Source organism: Kogia breviceps, chromosome 2 (assembly GCF_026419965.1).
Source record: "Kogia breviceps isolate mKogBre1 chromosome 2, mKogBre1 haplotype 1, whole genome shotgun sequence".
Classification (NCBI taxonomy): Eukaryota; Metazoa; Chordata; class Mammalia; order Artiodactyla; family Physeteridae; genus Kogia; species Kogia breviceps.
In genome coordinates, this window is record NC_081311.1 from 140,771,277 (window position 1) to 140,789,013 (window position 17,737).

The 17,737-nt window shown below is 37.2% G+C and overlaps 1 protein-coding gene across 7 annotated transcripts in view; it reads right to left on the minus strand.

Moving 5' to 3' along the window:
• METTL8 (methyltransferase 8, tRNA N3-cytidine) overlaps nt 1–17,737 on the minus strand; it is a 136,956-nt gene that overhangs the window by 79,746 nt on the left and 39,473 nt on the right. For all 7 annotated transcript variants that reach the window (XR_010839130.1, XM_067026274.1, XM_067026277.1 and 4 more), the window contains exon 3: nt 1,004–1,095. Coding sequence is in view for 6 of the 7 variants with exons in the window: in XM_067026274.1 (XP_066882375.1) it covers nt 1,004–1,095 (92 nt within the window). In the remaining variant the exon portion in view is untranslated. The remainder of the gene's footprint in view (nt 1–1,003; nt 1,096–17,737) is intronic.

Below are 17,737 nucleotides of genomic sequence, written 5' to 3' on the forward strand. Positions count from 1 at the left end.
GTGGAATCATATAGTATTTGTCTTTTTGTGACTGGCTTATTTCATTTAACATAATGTCCTCAAGGTTCATCCAGATGATAGCATGTGACAGGGATTCCATTTCTTTTTATGGCTGAATAATGTTCCACATGAAGAGACCACATTTTGTTTATCAATTTATCTGTTGGACATTTGGGTTGCTTCTACCTTTTGCTATGGTGAATTGTGTTGCTATGAAAATGGGTGTGCAAATATTTCTTCAAGACCCTTTCAATTCTTCTGGCTATATATCTAGAGGTGGGACTGCTAGATGATATGGTAGTACCATTTTTAATTTTTGGAAGAACTTCCATACTGTTTTCAGTAGAGGTTATACCATTTTATAATTACTCTAACGGGGCATATAAGGGCTTCATTTCTACACATCTTCACTCACAGTTTTTATTTTCTAGTTCTGTGACTGTAGCATAGGCCAATACTTTAGAAGCCGTTTTTAAGGTTGGCAAGGTCTTACCTAAATTAAACTCTAAATATCAAAGGCCTCCAAGAAAAGTACCTCAAATCCTCATTGAAACTTTATGTTCAATAAAAGACCAGAAACATTCTGATATGATTTTACCTTCTTTGCTCAAAGTTTTTGAATTTGTTGAATATTCCTAGCAGGTCAAGTGTACAACAGCACACTAAAAGATGCATAACCAAAGGAAAAATTTTAAATTATGTTCTCATATCTTGTTTGAAATGCCACCCTTATGTATCTCCCAGAGAAAGCAATAATATGACTATAGAAAGAGATTATACTTATAGGGTGAATACATAATTTATTTCTTTAACTTTGGTTCCACTACACTAGAATAACTGGGAATTCTCCCAAAGGAACAAGTAGATTAGCAAAGGTAGAAGCTAAGAACTCTCTAAAGTAGTGGCACAATTAGGAGGAAAAGAGACTGAGGTGTGAACTGAATCAGTGGAAGGGCAAACAGGAAAGCCAGGCTCTAGGAGACACAACATGTAGTTGCTTTACCTTGCTCTTCCAGAAGGACTCGCACAGCTGAGTTTTCCTCTACTTTTTTTCTGGCTGCTTCTTCTTCTTCTTTTGACCACTGCATGTGATCCCTTTCAAAAAATGAAGATTATAAAACATGCTTCAAAATTGAAGGCAGAAAAAGAGTGACAAGGGATACCTCTTTCATTCTAGATTAGTCAAAGGCAAATAACACAAACAAATTCCAAGGCAAATGAATACGTTCTGTGTCAGACGTTCCTTGCAACAGTGCCGGTGCAACCCTGGAGTGCCTACGGTTCTTCTAACTCTGGGTGTGTTGCAAGCCCCAGTCACCTTCTGGAGATAACTGCTGGAGTGGTGTCCCAGGAGCACCATGGTGCATGTTTATCTGGGTGCTGGTATGGTTTGCTGTGTTTCATTCTAAGGCTAAATTTGTTTGCTTTTCTGTTAATTTATGAACAGGGAATTCTTTAATAGTTTTTTCATACTCCTTTTGCACTATTCTTATTAGCTGCCTTAATTTCTGTGTATGGATTCATTTATGTTTAAATGATAAACTACTTGATATAGCATATAAGAAGGTCATCTTTCTAAGATCTGGCACTTTCTATAAGTATTTTCAGTTTCAGAATTTACTCTATCTATATGAGAGAATATTATTTCCTGACACCAAAATATCTTTCTTGGAATAGAAGCAACATCTTTATAGAAAAGAGGTGATTTTTGTTTTGTTTTGTTTTTACAAAGTCTATGTTTCGTTTTTTGCAATAGGTAAGACTATAAGTAGGTGATGTAGTTTTGTGGAATAAACCATTTTTCTTATCAATAAAGAAATCACATACCCAAAATTCAAGTCTGTTGCAGTAGTCTAGGAGTAATGAGTTCCAGCACTAAGGTGGTGGCAATGGGAAACAGGAAGGCAGAGTAGAGGGAAAGACACTATGAAAGAAAACTATAGTTATGACCTGGAGATTAACTAGATATTGAAGGGAGAAGAATGAGAGTCAGGAATGATTCCAAGGTACTAAAACTGAGTACTGATGAAAGTGGGGGCAACAGTGACAGAATAAGGAGTTGCTTTGGGTGGAATGATGATAAGCTCGGTACTATTTTAAGTCATGTTTATGTAATCAGATATGAGAGGGTATATTGCAGTGACCTGGCTATAAATACACCACTGAAAGGTGAGAGATTACGTTTAAGGATCAAAACTGGTATACTGAAGTTCCCAGGAAAAGTATATGATAATGTAAAAATCAGAGTTTCACAGATGAAAATTTAATCACTGTTATTTCAAATAAAACCCAATCATTTACAACGCAAATAATCACTAAACAGCTTTATCACTTGCTTTAATGAATGAGATCAGAACAAATTTTTGCTTTGACTTATTTTAATATATGTGAGCAATCACATACATAACTTGGAGCTGGTAACTACATTTTATATTCTGTACCTAGGGCCCCCCTGGTGGCGCAGTGGTTGAGAGTCCGCCTGCTGATGCAGAGGACACGGGTTCGTGCCCCGGTCTTGGGAGGATCCCACATGCCGCGAAGCGGCTGGGCCCGTGAGCCATGGCTGCTGGGCCTGCTTGTCCGGAGCCTGTGCTCCACAACGGGAGAGGCCACAGTGGTGAGAGGCCCGCATACCACACACACACACAAAAAAATATATATATATATATAAATATATTCTGTACCTATAAATATATAGAGAATATTATTATATGACAGTTATGACATTAAAGACAATAAATCACTTACTGGAAAAATAGTATAAATAAGGCTGGGGACAAGTTTCTCATCTATGAATTTCTAAAAAATATAACAAGGAAAATAGAACAGTCCATTTCCCTGTAAAAATAATCAAGCTCTGAGACAAAGAGAGCATATATGGTTTTCACCCTTATGCATTTGTTTTAAACTGTTAGTTTAACTTGCTTCTTCCTGAGTATTTAATAGATTTAGTTATTTCTTAAATTGCTCTAACTTCCTTATACTGTTTTTTATGTTGCTTCATTTTCTTAACTGCTAGGTGAGGGGGATATTATACCCTTAGCCCCAAGAGAACAGATTTTCCACTATATAGTTACAGAATCCCCATAGAAACCTACAAAATGTTTCTATGTATTTATGGGGACTTCCTCCAGACCAGCTGCTTTATGGAGGTTCTAACATTAGAAGAGTCTGATTCATGTATATCCAAACCCAACAGACAGCAATAAGAATCATTCAGGTTTATAAGTAACAAATACAATTACAATAGAATTTAAGCATAGAGACAACTAACAAAAACTGAAAATAATCAGGTATCTAACAACAACTACCACCACCACCACCACCACCACTACTGAAGGAAAAAAATGGTTCATACTGTTTGACTTGCAAATTATACTCTGGGAATATATTGTAACAAAGCCAGTAAAAAAAACCCAGAGAAGTTCTGTACAGAGAAGTATCTGTACAACAGTATTTACTGGAATACCAAATATAATAGCAAAAAACTGGAAACAACCTCACTGATAGGATAATAGAAAAAGTATGGTAACTCAAAGGAATATTATACAGACATTTAAAATGATAGATATGAAGTTTATGCAACAACATGGAAAAGTATATATGAAATAGCATGAGGTTAAAACAACAGATCCCCAAACTGTATATGTATTATAATCACAACTATATAAAATAATATACATACTGGGTGAAATAAAAACAATTATAGTAAAATAGTGGAACTAAGAGTAACTGCCTTAAAATTTCCTTAATATTGTAAAGCTGCTTCAACTAGAGATAATCTTTTTAAAAACCATATTTATAAAAAAAACTATACTGCATGTTTAAGACATATAAGAATGGTCATTAAAACTTTATGCTAGGGCTTCCCTGGTGGCGCAGTGGTTGAGAGCCCGCCTGCCGATGCAGGGGACACGGGTTCGTGCCCCGGTCCGGGAGGATCCCACGTGCCGCGGAGCGGCTGGGCCCGTGAGCCATGGCCACTGGGCCTGCGCGTCCGGAGCCTGTCCTCTGCAATGGGAGAGGCCACAGCAGTGAGAGGCCCGTGTACCACAAAAAAACAAACAAACAAACAAACAAAAAAACTTTATGCTATCCTTCTTGGGGGAAAACCCAGCAATCTTTACAATAAAAAAGAATATATGTTTTCTTAAAAAAAGAGAAGTGAGAAGAAAATATAAAATATGCTGAATATTTTTCCTGAAAACTTGAATTTGAGAAAAAGAAATCTTAAAAATAAGATAGGATTTTTAGTATGCTACAAAGCTACAGTAATCAAGACAGTATGGTACTGGCACAAAAACAGAAACATTGATCAATGAAACAGGACAGAAAGCCCAGAGATAAACCCACACACATATGGTCACCTTATCTTTGATAAAGGAGGCAAGAATATACAGTGTAGAAAAGACAGCCTCTTCAATAAGTGGTGCTGGGAAAACTGGACTGGTACACATAACAGTATGAAATTAGAACACTCCCTAACACCATACACAAAAATAAACTCAAAATGGATTAAAGACCTAAATGTAAGGCCAGACACTATAAAACTCTTAGAGGAAAACATAGGCAGAACACTCTATGACATAAATCACAGCAAGATCCTTTTGAACCACCTCCTAGAGAAATGGAAATAAAAACAAACAAATGGGACCTAATGAAACTTAAAAGCTTTTGCACAGCAAAGGAAACCATAAACAAGACCAAAAGACAACCCTCAGAATGGAAGAAAATAGTTGCAAATGAGGCAACTGACAAAGGATTAATCTCCAAAATTTACAAGCAGCTCATGCAGCTCAATATCAAAAAAAACCAAACAATCGAATCCAAAAATGGGCAGAAGACCTAAATAGACATTTCTCCAAAGAAGATATACAGATTCCAACAAACAGATGAAAGAATGCTCAACATCACTAATCACTAGAGAAATGCAAATCAAAACTACAGTGAGGGGCTTCCCTGGTGGCGCAGTGGTTGAGAGTCCGCCTGCTGATGCAGGGGACACGGGTTCGTGCCCTGGTCCGGGAAGATCCCACATGCCACGGAGCGGCTGGGCCCATGAGCCATGGCCGCTGAGCCTGCGCGTCCAGAGCCTGTGCTCCGCAACGGGAGAGGCCACAACAGTGAGAGGCCCGCGTACCACAAAAACAAAAACAAACTACAGTGAGGTATCACCTCACACTGGTCAGAATGGCCATCATCAAAAAATCTACAAACAATAAATGCTGGAGAGGGTGTGGAGAAAAGGGAACCCTCTTGCACTGTTGGTGGGAATGTAAATTGATACAGCCACTATGGAGAAGAATATGGAGGTTCCTTAAAAAACTAAAAATAGAACTACCATACGACCCAGCAATCCCACTACTGGGCATATACCCTGAGAAAACCATAATTCAAAAAGAGTCATGTGGGCTTCCCTGGTGGCGCAGCAGTTGAGAGTCCGCCTGCCGATTCAGGGAACACAGGTTTGTGCCGGGAAGATCCCACATGCCACGGAGCGGCTGGGCCTGTGAGCCATGGCCACTGAGCCTGCACGTCCGGAGCCTATGCTCCGCAACGGGAGAGGCCACAACAGTGAGAGGCCCGCCTACCGCCAAAAAAAAAAAAAAGTCATGTACCACAATGTTCGTTGCAGCTCTATTTACAATAGCCAGAACATGGAAGCAACCTAGGTGTCCATCAACAGATGAATGGATAAAGATGTGGCACATACATACAATGGAATATTACTCAGCCATAAAAAGAAACGAAATTGAGTTATTTGTAGTGAGGTGGATGGACCTAGAGTCTGTCATACAGAGTGAAGTAAGTCAGAAAGAGAAAAACAAATACTGTATGCTAACACATATATATGGAATCTAAGAAGAAAAAAAGGTCATGAAGAACCTAGGGGCAAGATGGGAATATAGACACAGACCTACTAGAGAATGGACTTGAGGATATGGGGAGGGGGAAGGGTAAGCTGTGACAAAGTGAGAGAGTGGCATGGACATATATACACTACCAAATGTAAAACAGCTAGCTAGTGGGAAGCAGCCACATAGCACAGGGAGATCAGCTCGGTGCTTTGTGATCACCTAGAGCGGTGGGACAGGGGAGGGTGGGAGGGAGGGAGAAGCAAGAGGGAAGATATATGAGAATATATGTATATGTATAACTGATTCACTTTGTTATACAGCAGCAACTAACACACCATTGTAAAGCAATTACACTCCAATAAAGATGTTAAAAAAAAAGAAAAAGAAAATTTCACACCAAGGCTAGTAGAATTAAGTCGTAATTTTGGAGTGGCCATGAGTCCTATGACTTCAGTTCATATGTATGTGTGTGTGTGTGTGTGTGTGTGTGTGATTTCATATTCCTTCTATATGTATAGTGCAATTGAATGATGATTCCGTGCTTTAGCTTTAAGTTGATGGCAATAACAGTCTAAATAATCATGCATTTGGTTTGGTTTTGAAAGGTTAAAACACACACACTCTCTCCCCAGTCATTTAGCTTGGGTACTAATGTTTCTGAGGTTCCTACTTATAGAAAACTGCTGAATGTGGTGTCAGTTCCTATTACAGTTTTTAACAATCAGATAAAAACCAAAGTACCCAGTGTAAGCTACGCAGATAAAATGTTTTTCTGTCTTGGTCATTTACTGTGTATGAAAAAGTATCATTATAGAACAAAATTTAAAGACAAATTTAACAAATGTATTAGGTGCCTAGTGAATTTAAAATATTGTTAGGTAAAAGGAAGAAATAAAGTTTATTAGTTTCACCTTAAAACTATTTCAGTAATCTTTAATTCCATAACAAAGTCATTTTATTACATAGTTACAATTATATTAATAGAAAAATTTAAAGAGAAAAAGTCTTACCTTTAGTTTAAATATCCTAATCAATTAACAGTTCTTAATTTTTCAAGATCCCTTCCTGTATTTATGGATACACACACACACAAACACTCTTCTACATAGCTACAAAATCTTCATAATTATGGCTTAAAACTGCTGTAAAGGACTTGTGATTTGAGCCATGACAGAGTACCTAGAAATAGGCTTATCCTTCTGCTATACACAATAATAAAACTGGATAAAATAGTATATAAAGCAATTGCTTTTAGGCACTGGACTACACTTCAGACAGCACAGGACTGTGATCCTTAAAAGAAGAGAAACACAAAACGTCAGCTCCCACATTTACCCTGGCTTTCTGTCTGGGACATGTTCTAGACTGTGGTGCAGAGGTAGAGGCCAAGCAGAGCCTGGCTGACTCACTGAGTGGCAGTTTTGTGAGTTGAGAAGGCAGAAATCAAGGTTCAGAGCTGCTGAGATGGTGAGACTTCATGCAGCAGAATACTGAACAAGAGGGGGTTGGACAAAGGGGAGGGCCACTGAAGTCTGCATAGGCAGTGCAGTGCAGTGCTTGGAGATACTGGAGTTCTGGATAAGCCAGAGTGGAGAGACCTCTCTGAACACTTCAGGTATTCAGTTAAGACCCCAGAAATGCCACGCTATAGGAGTAAGAACCACGTTAGATTCAGAAAAGTATCAAAATAATTTCACCTGAACAGCACCTAAAATTAAATCTGACTTGACCAAGAAGATTTGGCAATAATTTAACCACTTGCCAGGAAAAAAAACCTCAACACCTTTTAAGGAAGACAACATAACCCAGATTCCACATATCATCCATAACGTCTACCAGATAATCAGAAGTTTTAGCATGTGAAGGAGGAGGATAATATATTACCCTTTGGTAAATATATTTTTAATATTCTATGTGACAAAATGGGAGGCATGCAAAAAGCTGCACGCTGAAGTCTGATAACTGACTTGTAGAAAAGTACTTGTATGATTGTTTGCATTGTGAACTAAATTATATGCTTTTTTCATGGAATGCTAGTTTTACTTGAAAGAGCAACTGTAGACAAACTACAGCTATTCAGACTTGAGTATTTGGCATCTTAAAAGTAAACAAAATGAGCCTATCACTTTAAGAAGAGAAAAAGTATTTGCTGTCAAAGATAAATTTTGTGCTTTCAAGCAAAAATTAGGATTTTGGAAAGGCTGCGTCCACCACCATGAGTTTGATAGCTCCCAATACTTAAGAGATTTTTCCTGATGGGAATAATTGTGTATTAACATGTGATTTTTGAATATTGTATAATGAAATGTGTCCTCCTAATCTACATAAAACAGGGAACTAAACTTTCCAAAGAATTCATACATGATATCATAAAATGATGCATAGGTTAAAAAAAAATTCAAAATATAAGGTGTGGGCTTCCCTGGTGGTGCAGTGGTTAAAAATCTGCCTGCCAATTCAGGGGGCAAGGGGTCGAGCCCTGGTCTGGGAAGATCCCACATGCCATGGAGCAACTAAGTCTGTGCACCACAACTACTGAGCTTGTGCTCTAGAGCCCATGAGCCACAACTACTGCAGTCTGCGTGCCTAGAGCCCGTGCTCCGCAACAAGAGAAGCCACCACAATGAGAAGCCTGCACACCACAACGAAGAGTAGTCCCAACTCACTGCAACTAGAGAAAGCGGGGCACAGCAACGAAGACCCAACGCAGCCAAAAATAAATAAATTTATTTTTTAAAAAGTATAAGGTATAACAATGGATTATAATATAGCACAATACCAAAAGTTCATTGATACGGTTTCATATTCCATATTGCAACTAAGAAACTGCTGCTGCTGAGATTTAATGTAGTATCAATAAATATATGGGGGGCTTCCCTGGTGGCACAGTGGTTAAGAATCCACCTGCCAATGCAGGGGACACATTCGAGCCCTGGTCCGGGAAGATCCCACATGCCGCGGAGCAACAAAGTCCATGCGCCACAACTACTTAGCCTGCATTCTAGAGCCTGTGTGCCACAACTAGTGAAGCAAGCCCGCACGCCTAGAGCTCGTGCTCTGCAACAAGAGAAGCCACCACAATTAGACCCCTGTGCACCACAATGAAGAGTAGCCCCTGCTTGCTGCAATTAGAGAAAGCCCGCGTGCAGCAACAAAGACCCAACACAGCCAAAAATAAATAAATAAATAAATAAATAAATAAATAAATAAATAAATAGTTTCTTTTAAAAAAAGGAAAGAAAAATATGGGGAATTCCCAGGTGGTCCAGTGGTTAGGACTCCTGCGCTTTCACTGCCAAGGGCCAGGGTTCAACCCCGGGTCAGGGAACTAAGATCCCACAAGATGTGGGGGCACAGCTAAAAAAAAAAAAAGAAAAAAATCTAAAATTATCTTAAGACGCTATTATAAAACTCCTCTCTTTTACAAGTACGTATCTGTGTGAGACCAAATTTCCTTCATATAATTCAACCTAAAAACATTATGCAAAAGATTAAATGAAGAAGCACATATGAGAATCCAGCTTTTTCCATTAAGTCAGACATTAAAGAGACTTACAAACATTTAAAACAATGCAATCCTTTCACTATATTTTTTGGGAGCAAATAGATATTTTCATGAAAATATGTATTTTATGTTAACATGTAATGAGTTTATTATTGTTTTAAAATGAATTAATATTTTAATGTTCAGTTTCAATCTCTAATATGGAACATATCAATAGATATAATCCACATAAATAAAAGGTCTTTGGGGTCCTCAATGATTTAACAGTGTACAGGGGTGCTAAGACCAAAATGCTTGAAACTATTGCTCTAAAATAACATACAAAAAATAATCAAAAGATGTATAGCCACAAAGCCAGTAGAGAAAAATAAAAGAACAGATGAGACAAAAAATAAACAGAAATATAACCAGAATTGTATTAACTTACAATACTACCAGGATAGGGTGTTATCTTAAATTTCTATCTCTTTTTCTTTCTTTTTTGGTGTTATTTTAGTAGCTCTAAAAAGGTACCAAATTATTTTGATTTGTATTTCTTTTACTGTTGTATATTTTCCCATATGTTCACATGTACTTCCTTCTGGGTCAATCTTTTATGTCCGTTGCCTATTTATCCATATAACAAAAGGTTTTCATGCTTTTCTAACAATATAACAAATATTCAAATGTTAATCTTGATGTATGGCAGTGGAAATTTATATTTTCTATTCTTTTAGTTTTTGTATTAGTAAAATAAATGTAATAGTTCTCAAAACAGTGCACAATTAAGACAATGTACTTTGAAATTGTAATTATCCTATTTCATCAAATCTAAGAGACCATTATTTTTCTGTACCAGTAAGAAAGAAAAAAACACTTCCAATTACAATTGTAAGATGCCATCAATTTTAAGAAATGCCATGACTTCACAGAGATGTTAATCAGTACAAAAGAGTCTCAGATGGATAAAATATAGTTGTTATAGGTAAATCAGAGAATAATTGAACTAACTTCAATTAAATCTTTTCTACTATTGACACTAATTTATATTTCTGAGTCCTGGCATTCCACTTATCTTTTTTGGCCATAATAAATATTTCAGTTGATTATTTTTATTAGTAAATCAGTTTCTTACTTAGGAATGAATGATTTACAAAAGACACACAGAAAGAACCAATGCCTTCCCACTTCTGCATACAAGGTAATAGAGGTCACAGCTGCTGGAAAAAAACCAATATTTACTTCTCTCATTAGACATTTATTGACAACCTATATCTATTAGGCACTGGGCTGTGAACTGGGGACACAAAAATGAAGATTTGGTAGAACTCAAAACTGTTAGGAAGATGAGGAATTGTAATTGATTATTAAAGAACAAAGACTTTATCAGATAGACAGTAAGATGGGAATATGTACATGGAGGGCATTCTTTTAAAAAAATCAAAATTCAAATAATACTAATGCTTATAAAATACGAAGTTTCATCTCTACCCTACTTCTTATCCCCATGTCCATCCCTGAGATTAAATACTGTTATCAGTATGATGTGGACCTTTCCAGACATTTCTCTGTGTATATAAAAACAAAGATATGTATATACTGTAGCACACATATAGAAATTCCTTAATAAAAACGAGGCCATACTAGAGATTCTTTTCTGTAACTTGCTCTTTTTGTTTAATGACATACCATAGCCATCTCTTGGTATCAATACACATGGATCTCCCTTATTTTTATTAACTGCTACATTGTTTTCCAATGTATGGATGTAACCATATTTTTTAATGGCTTTATTGAGGTATAACTGACATACAGCACATATTTAAAGTATATGATTTGATACATTTTGACAAATGTAATATGCATGAAAACATCACCACAACCAAGTTAATGAATACATCCATTACTCTCAAGTTTTCTTGTGCACCTTTGTAATCCCTCCCTTCCACCCCTTCCCTTCTCGCCACACCCCCCTCCTGCTTCACTAACAACCACTGATCTGTTGTCGGCCTCTATAGATTAGTTTGCATTTTCTAGTACAGTAAAAGTAAAGTACATACTCTTTATTTCTAGCTTCTTTCACTCAGCATAATTATTTTGAAATTCATTCATGTTGTATCAATAGTTTCATTCCTTTTTTCTTAGTAGTGTTCATTATATAGATATACCACAATTTGTTTATCCATTTACTTGTTGATGGACATTTGGGTTGTTGCCAAATTTGGCTATTACACATAAAGCTGCTATGAACAATCATGCAGAAGTCTTCGTATGCTTTCTTTTCTCTTGGATAAATATCTAGGAATGGAATGGCTGAATCACATAGAGGTTGTATGTTTAATTTTTTAAGAAACTTGCCAAGCTGTTTTCCAAAGTGGTTACACCATTTTATATTCCCACCAGCAGTGTATGAAAATTCCAGTTCCTCTACATCTTCACCAACAGTATTGGTACAGTATTTTGAATTTTAGCTGTTCTAATAAATGTTTGGTAGTATTTCTTGTGACTTTAATTTGTACTTCCCTAATGACTACTGATGTTTGAGCATCTTTCCATATGCTTGTTATCTGTGTATCTTCTTAGGTGAAGTGTCTGTTCAATATTCTACCCGTTTTTATTGGGTTGTTTGTTTATTGAATTTTGAGAGCTTTTTATGTATTCTGATTTTATTCTATCTTTTATCAGTCATAAAAATAAATTATTGATATATGCAACAACATGCATAAATCTAAAAATAATGATCCTTAGTAAAAGAGGCCAGAAAAAAAGAGAGTATATACTGTGATTCCCTTTACATAAAATATTGGAAAATGCAAACTAATCCATAGTGCATGCTATGTTCTTTCTCCCCTCCTTCCTTCTTTCCTCTCTGGTTTGTTGGCAGATAAATTCTCTTGACACCAAACCTTACTCAGGTTTATCTTTCTCTGTAAGCTTAGTTTGAAGGCTGGGTATTATGTATCCTCTGCACTTTCCTGTAATCTGAGGGTGTCAGAGGTGGGGGACAAGGGGGAACTCCACTGGGTGGTTGGCAGCCTTTATTTTATGAGGGTCTGGGTCTGTTTTTTTTTGATATTTATTAAGTCCTATCTATGCTAGGTTTCACTTATCTAGTTAGGATGTGTCCTATTCCTAACGGGTTTCCCTTGGGCTTTGGAGAGTTTCCTCAATTCATCATGGAACTCTGGAAAATGGTGAGCCCCATGATTTTCCCTGCTCTACTAAGACCTCAAATTCTTCTGTGATAGGTAAGAACATTTATTTTCAAGGGCTCTTTCTCAACCTTTGCCAGGGCTGCCTAATGAGTATTAGTAATGATTTGTCAGCTGACCTTTCCCTAGTACTGCTTCTGAGGGATAAAAATAGGGTTAGGAGCCACTCTGAGCCACACATGAATCTATAGTTTCTTTCCTTGGTCACTAATTGTCTATGTATGAACAGTATGAACTCTTGTAGTTGCTGTTGGCATAGTTTTTGCTTGCTATTACTACTTCTTATTCATTTTGTTGGAGGAGGAATACTTTGTTTTTCAGATTCATTCCATCTTCTTTACCTGGAGGACTCGAGCTTATTAGTGAAACAGACTAGAGCTCCTTTAGAGCAGTGATCAGATATCTGCTGTTCCTCTCGAGTACTGCTCTGAACCTAGCCCAGTGATGGGTACATGTCAATATAACAAAAATGCTAAGGAAAAAAGATATCATTTCATGTTCTATAATGGTTAACTCTAGGTGTCCTGAACAACAGAGCCTGATTAATTCTCCTAAAATACTTCTTTTGTCACACCATTTACCCAGTTTCAAAATGTGAAACCTCTCTTCCAAGTGGGCTGGTCTATTTGCTTGCTTTTGTACACGAAATATACCTCATGTACAATGCAGATCTTTGCTCATGCTCATGTCTAGAACAAAAGGGTTTTCACTATTTAAATCCTCCTCATCCTTCAGAGACTAGGTTAAATCCTACCTACTCTATGAAATCTTATTGACTTTCTTACATCCCCATCTCAAAAACCGCTTCCTATTCTGAAGACTATTCCTATGGTCTTCACTGTCTTCACTGTATGACCCTGCATAGTTCTCTATACTGTTTATTTATTCATTGGTATATATCTCAACTCTCCATCTTATAATAATAAGAATGATGCCTTTTAGGGAGCTTACTACTACTAAGTGTTTTACATATTTATTTCCTTTAATACTCACAACACCTCATGAAAAAAACTTGCTCAAATTCCTACAGCTGGAAAGGGGTAGAGTCAGGGCTTAAGTTCAGATTTTTTGGGTTGTGAAGCCCATGTGTAGCTATGATATTTTAAAAATTTATTTATTTATTTATGTGTTTGTTTGTTTGTTTGCAGTATGCAGGCCTCTCACTGTTGTGGCCTCTCCCGTTGCGGAGCACAGGCTCCGGATGCGCAGGCTCAGCGGCCATGGCTCACGGGCCCAGCCACTCCGGGGCATGTGGGACCCTCCCAGACCGGGGCACAAACCCGCATCCCCTGCATCGCCAGGCGGACCCTCAACCACTGCGCCACCAGGGAAGCCCTTATTTCTTATTTATTTAACTTTATTTTTTATAGCTACGATATTAACTCTCAGACTAGCTGTAAATTTCGAGTAGACATGAACTGGATCTCCTATTTCTCTACATTGATTCACTTATTCAAACAAACTTATTGGGTGACTATAGTATAGAGAATATAGCAATGAAACAGATATAAGCTAAGTTCTTCTCTGAAGAGTCATACAATCTAATAATGAAGATAAAAACAGATACATAAGTAACTAAAGTACATGTTAGGAAATGGTAATAATAATAATACAGTTAATTCTTACGTGTTGCTTATTTATCATGTATATACAATTTATATTATAATATATATATACTAATTCAATCCTTACAACAACTCTATGAGGTTAATATTACTATTATTATCCCATTTTAGAGATGAGGAAACTGAGGCACAGAGAGATTAAGTAACTTCCTAAAGTTAGACATGTAGACTGCCTCTTTTAACATCTAGATTGCCTCTCATGACAAATTATTGTATAAAGAAAATTCAGACTATATAGTAAGAAAGAATTCTTGATACCTGAACTCTATTGGGATGCTGGAAACAGTCAATTATTTAAATGGGTTATGTAATAGAAAGTCATGTTACAGGATATAGGTCTTACCTTGGATCTACAGAGAATCACTTAGCTCAGTGTTTTTAAACTAAAGGTCATGACACTTTTTAGTGAGTCATGAAATCAATTTAGTCTATCTACATTTAAAAAGAGAAATAAAAATGGAGCAGAAAAGAACAAATGGAAACTATGAATGCATGTCTTACATGGTAAAACTGCATAGGAAACTTCTGTTCCTGTTTCATATATGTGCATGTGTTATATGTACAGGTACTGTTCCATGATGGAAACTGTTCTCCTTACTGTGGGTCATGCCAAAAAGCTTGAAAGCTGCTGGCCTAGCTGATTTAGTTGTATGATAATACAAGTGCTTACTGCTTCCTTATAAATTTCAGGGATCCCCTGAAAAGTTCCTATACACTTAAACCAGGAACAGCATGGAATAAGGAATGATTTTTCCAAGTAACTGTGTAATTTGCTCAATACAGACAGATGTCTGGGCCATGTCTCACAAGCACTCTGAATATGGTTTCATGTCAGTGCTCCCCAAATTGATAAATGTACTAAGTATAACTAAAAGACTATAAGTGGAATACAAAATGATTTAGTCACTATGGAAAAGTTTGGCGGTTCCACAAAAAGTTAAATATAGAATTACCACATGACCCCACAGTTCCATTCCTAGGTGACTCAAACAAGTACATGTACACACATGCTCACAGCAGCTCTGTTCACAAGAACCAAAAGGTGGAAATAGTTTAAATGTCCATCAGTAAATGAGTAGATAAACCAACTGTGGTATATACATACAATGGAATACTATTCTGTCATAAAAAGTAATCAAGTACCGATACACGCTACAATGTGGATGGATCTCCAAGACTTTATGCTACGGGAAAGAAGCCAGACACAGAAAATCAAATATTGTATAATCTCATTTATACGAAATACACAGAAGAGGTAATTCTCTAGAGACGAAACACAGATTGGTGGTTGCCAGGGGCTGGGAACTGTAGCATGTGTGTAAGAGGCCTAATGGATAAGGGATTTTACTTTAGAGTTACGGAAATGTTTTGGAACGATGCTGGTTGCACAAAATCGTGAATGTAATTAATTCCACTGAACTGTTCACCTAAAATGGTTAATTTATGTTATGTGAAATTCACTTAACTAAACTATTAAGAATTAAGAGCCTATAGGCAGATGTAAATACTAGTAATATCCAGAATCAGCAGGGCAAATATTACTCAGGATATAGAAACTGAAGAAAAAGGGTATTTTTATTTTTTCTCAAAAAATTTTTAACAAGAGGTTCATATATAGAGTAAATAGTTCTTATTAACTAAACTAAAGGCTAAAGGGAAAAATGAACTGTACACAATTCTGTTCAACATCTCTGAGAGAAAATTGACATGTACTTGTTAAGAAACGTCTTAAAAATCAAAATTCAGCATGAGGAGACATTATTCTTAAATATAAAGGAGGAGGGCTTCCCTGGTGGCGCAGTGGTTGAGAGTCCGCCTACCAATGCAGGGGACACGGGTTCCTGCCCCGGTCCGGGAAGATCCCACATGCCGCGGAGCGGCTGGGCCCGTGAGCCATGGCCGCTGAGCCTGCGCGTCCAGAGCCTGTGCTCCGCAACAGGAGAGGCCACAGCAGTGTGAGGCCCGCGCACCGCAAAAAAAAAAAAAAAAAAAAAAAAAAAAAAAATATATATATATATATATATATATAAAGGAGGAAATAAGGAAGGAAGTGAGAATGTTTAGACAGAACTTTGGACCTGAAGTAAGGAGAAAGTAAACCAGTCTTCTGGTTTTCAGTTTAATTTACTTATCTTCTCTTCAAGCAAAAAAATGGGGGGAACTGGGGTGGGGGACGTGGGGAGGTGATGTAGAGCAACTACTTTCCTCTTCCCTTGGAGAAAATTATTATTTTTTTATTATTACAGTATGTATCTGCTTTGGAGAGAGTTCACTAGAGGTATCCTGCACAGGCAGGGTAACTTCTTTGGGGGTATGCTAGGGAGGAGGATGGCTATAGAGATCAGATCAAGGTTTTTCAAACTCTGGTCAGCTGAACCCTAAAAGTCCTCTAGGCTGCTAGAGGGAGGGAGGGGTGGGAGAGGAAAAGGGAAGTGGAGCTGTCGATGCCCCAAGCCTCTATGACCACTTCACTTCACTCAGAGTAGGTTTGTTTTTACCTTTTAAATATTGGGAGTCTACGTTAAGCCTTCACTTGGAAAAAAAATTCTGCTAAAGTTTGAAACCATTGGACTGCATCAAGGATTCCTAAACCTGGTAGCTCAACAGAATTACTAAAAGAACTTTTTCAAATTACAAATTCCTGGGCCATACCTCAAGGGATTCTTGTGCAGCAGCCCTAAGCTAGCCCACAGTGTTTAAGAGGCACTGAACCAGATGACCCTTGCTTCCCTGAGAGCCTATGACAAAACAGAACTTAAATGGGCAGGCAGGAATCTTGGGCAAAAAAGCTAGTGATAGCAAAAGGAAAAAGAGATGTAGACAACTAAATCACTAGAGTCTACTGACAAAAAAACAGAACAAAACAAAACAAAAAACCTGGCAAACGAGGAGCTTGCCTAGGACCAGAAGTTCCTCTGGAGGTTTAACTGTTTGACAATTATCTCACAGCCTATTATAACTGTCCAAATTGGTGATGATAGTCAATATGGTTTAACTTAGCAACTGTCCAAGAAAGTATAATGTCGGCCACACATGTAATTTAAAATTTTCTCATAGCCGTGATAAAAAAAGTGAAAAGAAAGTAATTCTAATAATATACTGTAATTCAATATATCTAAAATAATATCATTTCAACATTTATTGAATAATTAAGAACAAAAATTATTAATGATATACTTTACCTTTTACTTGTATTAAGTCTTCAAAATGTTACAGCACATCTCAATTCAGACTAACCAGGTTTCAAGTGCTCAAAAACCATATGTGGGCAGTGGCCACCATATTGTATAGTGCAGGACTAATTAATAAAAAGTCAATCTATTGTCTTTTAAAATTGATATTCTGTTGCAATATAAACACAGAAAGTCCATGAATTACTTTCCCAGCCCTAGGGGTCCTGCTCCCAGATAACAATCTTGTCTGCAGATATTATACCCAACCTCACATCTTCAGCCCTGACTGCTCTCTCTTCCTAGCAGTGGAGTCTATGTTCTGGACATTTTTCTCAGGATGTCCCTCTCTCAAAACCTATCCAAAATATCTAAAATTAAATGTACC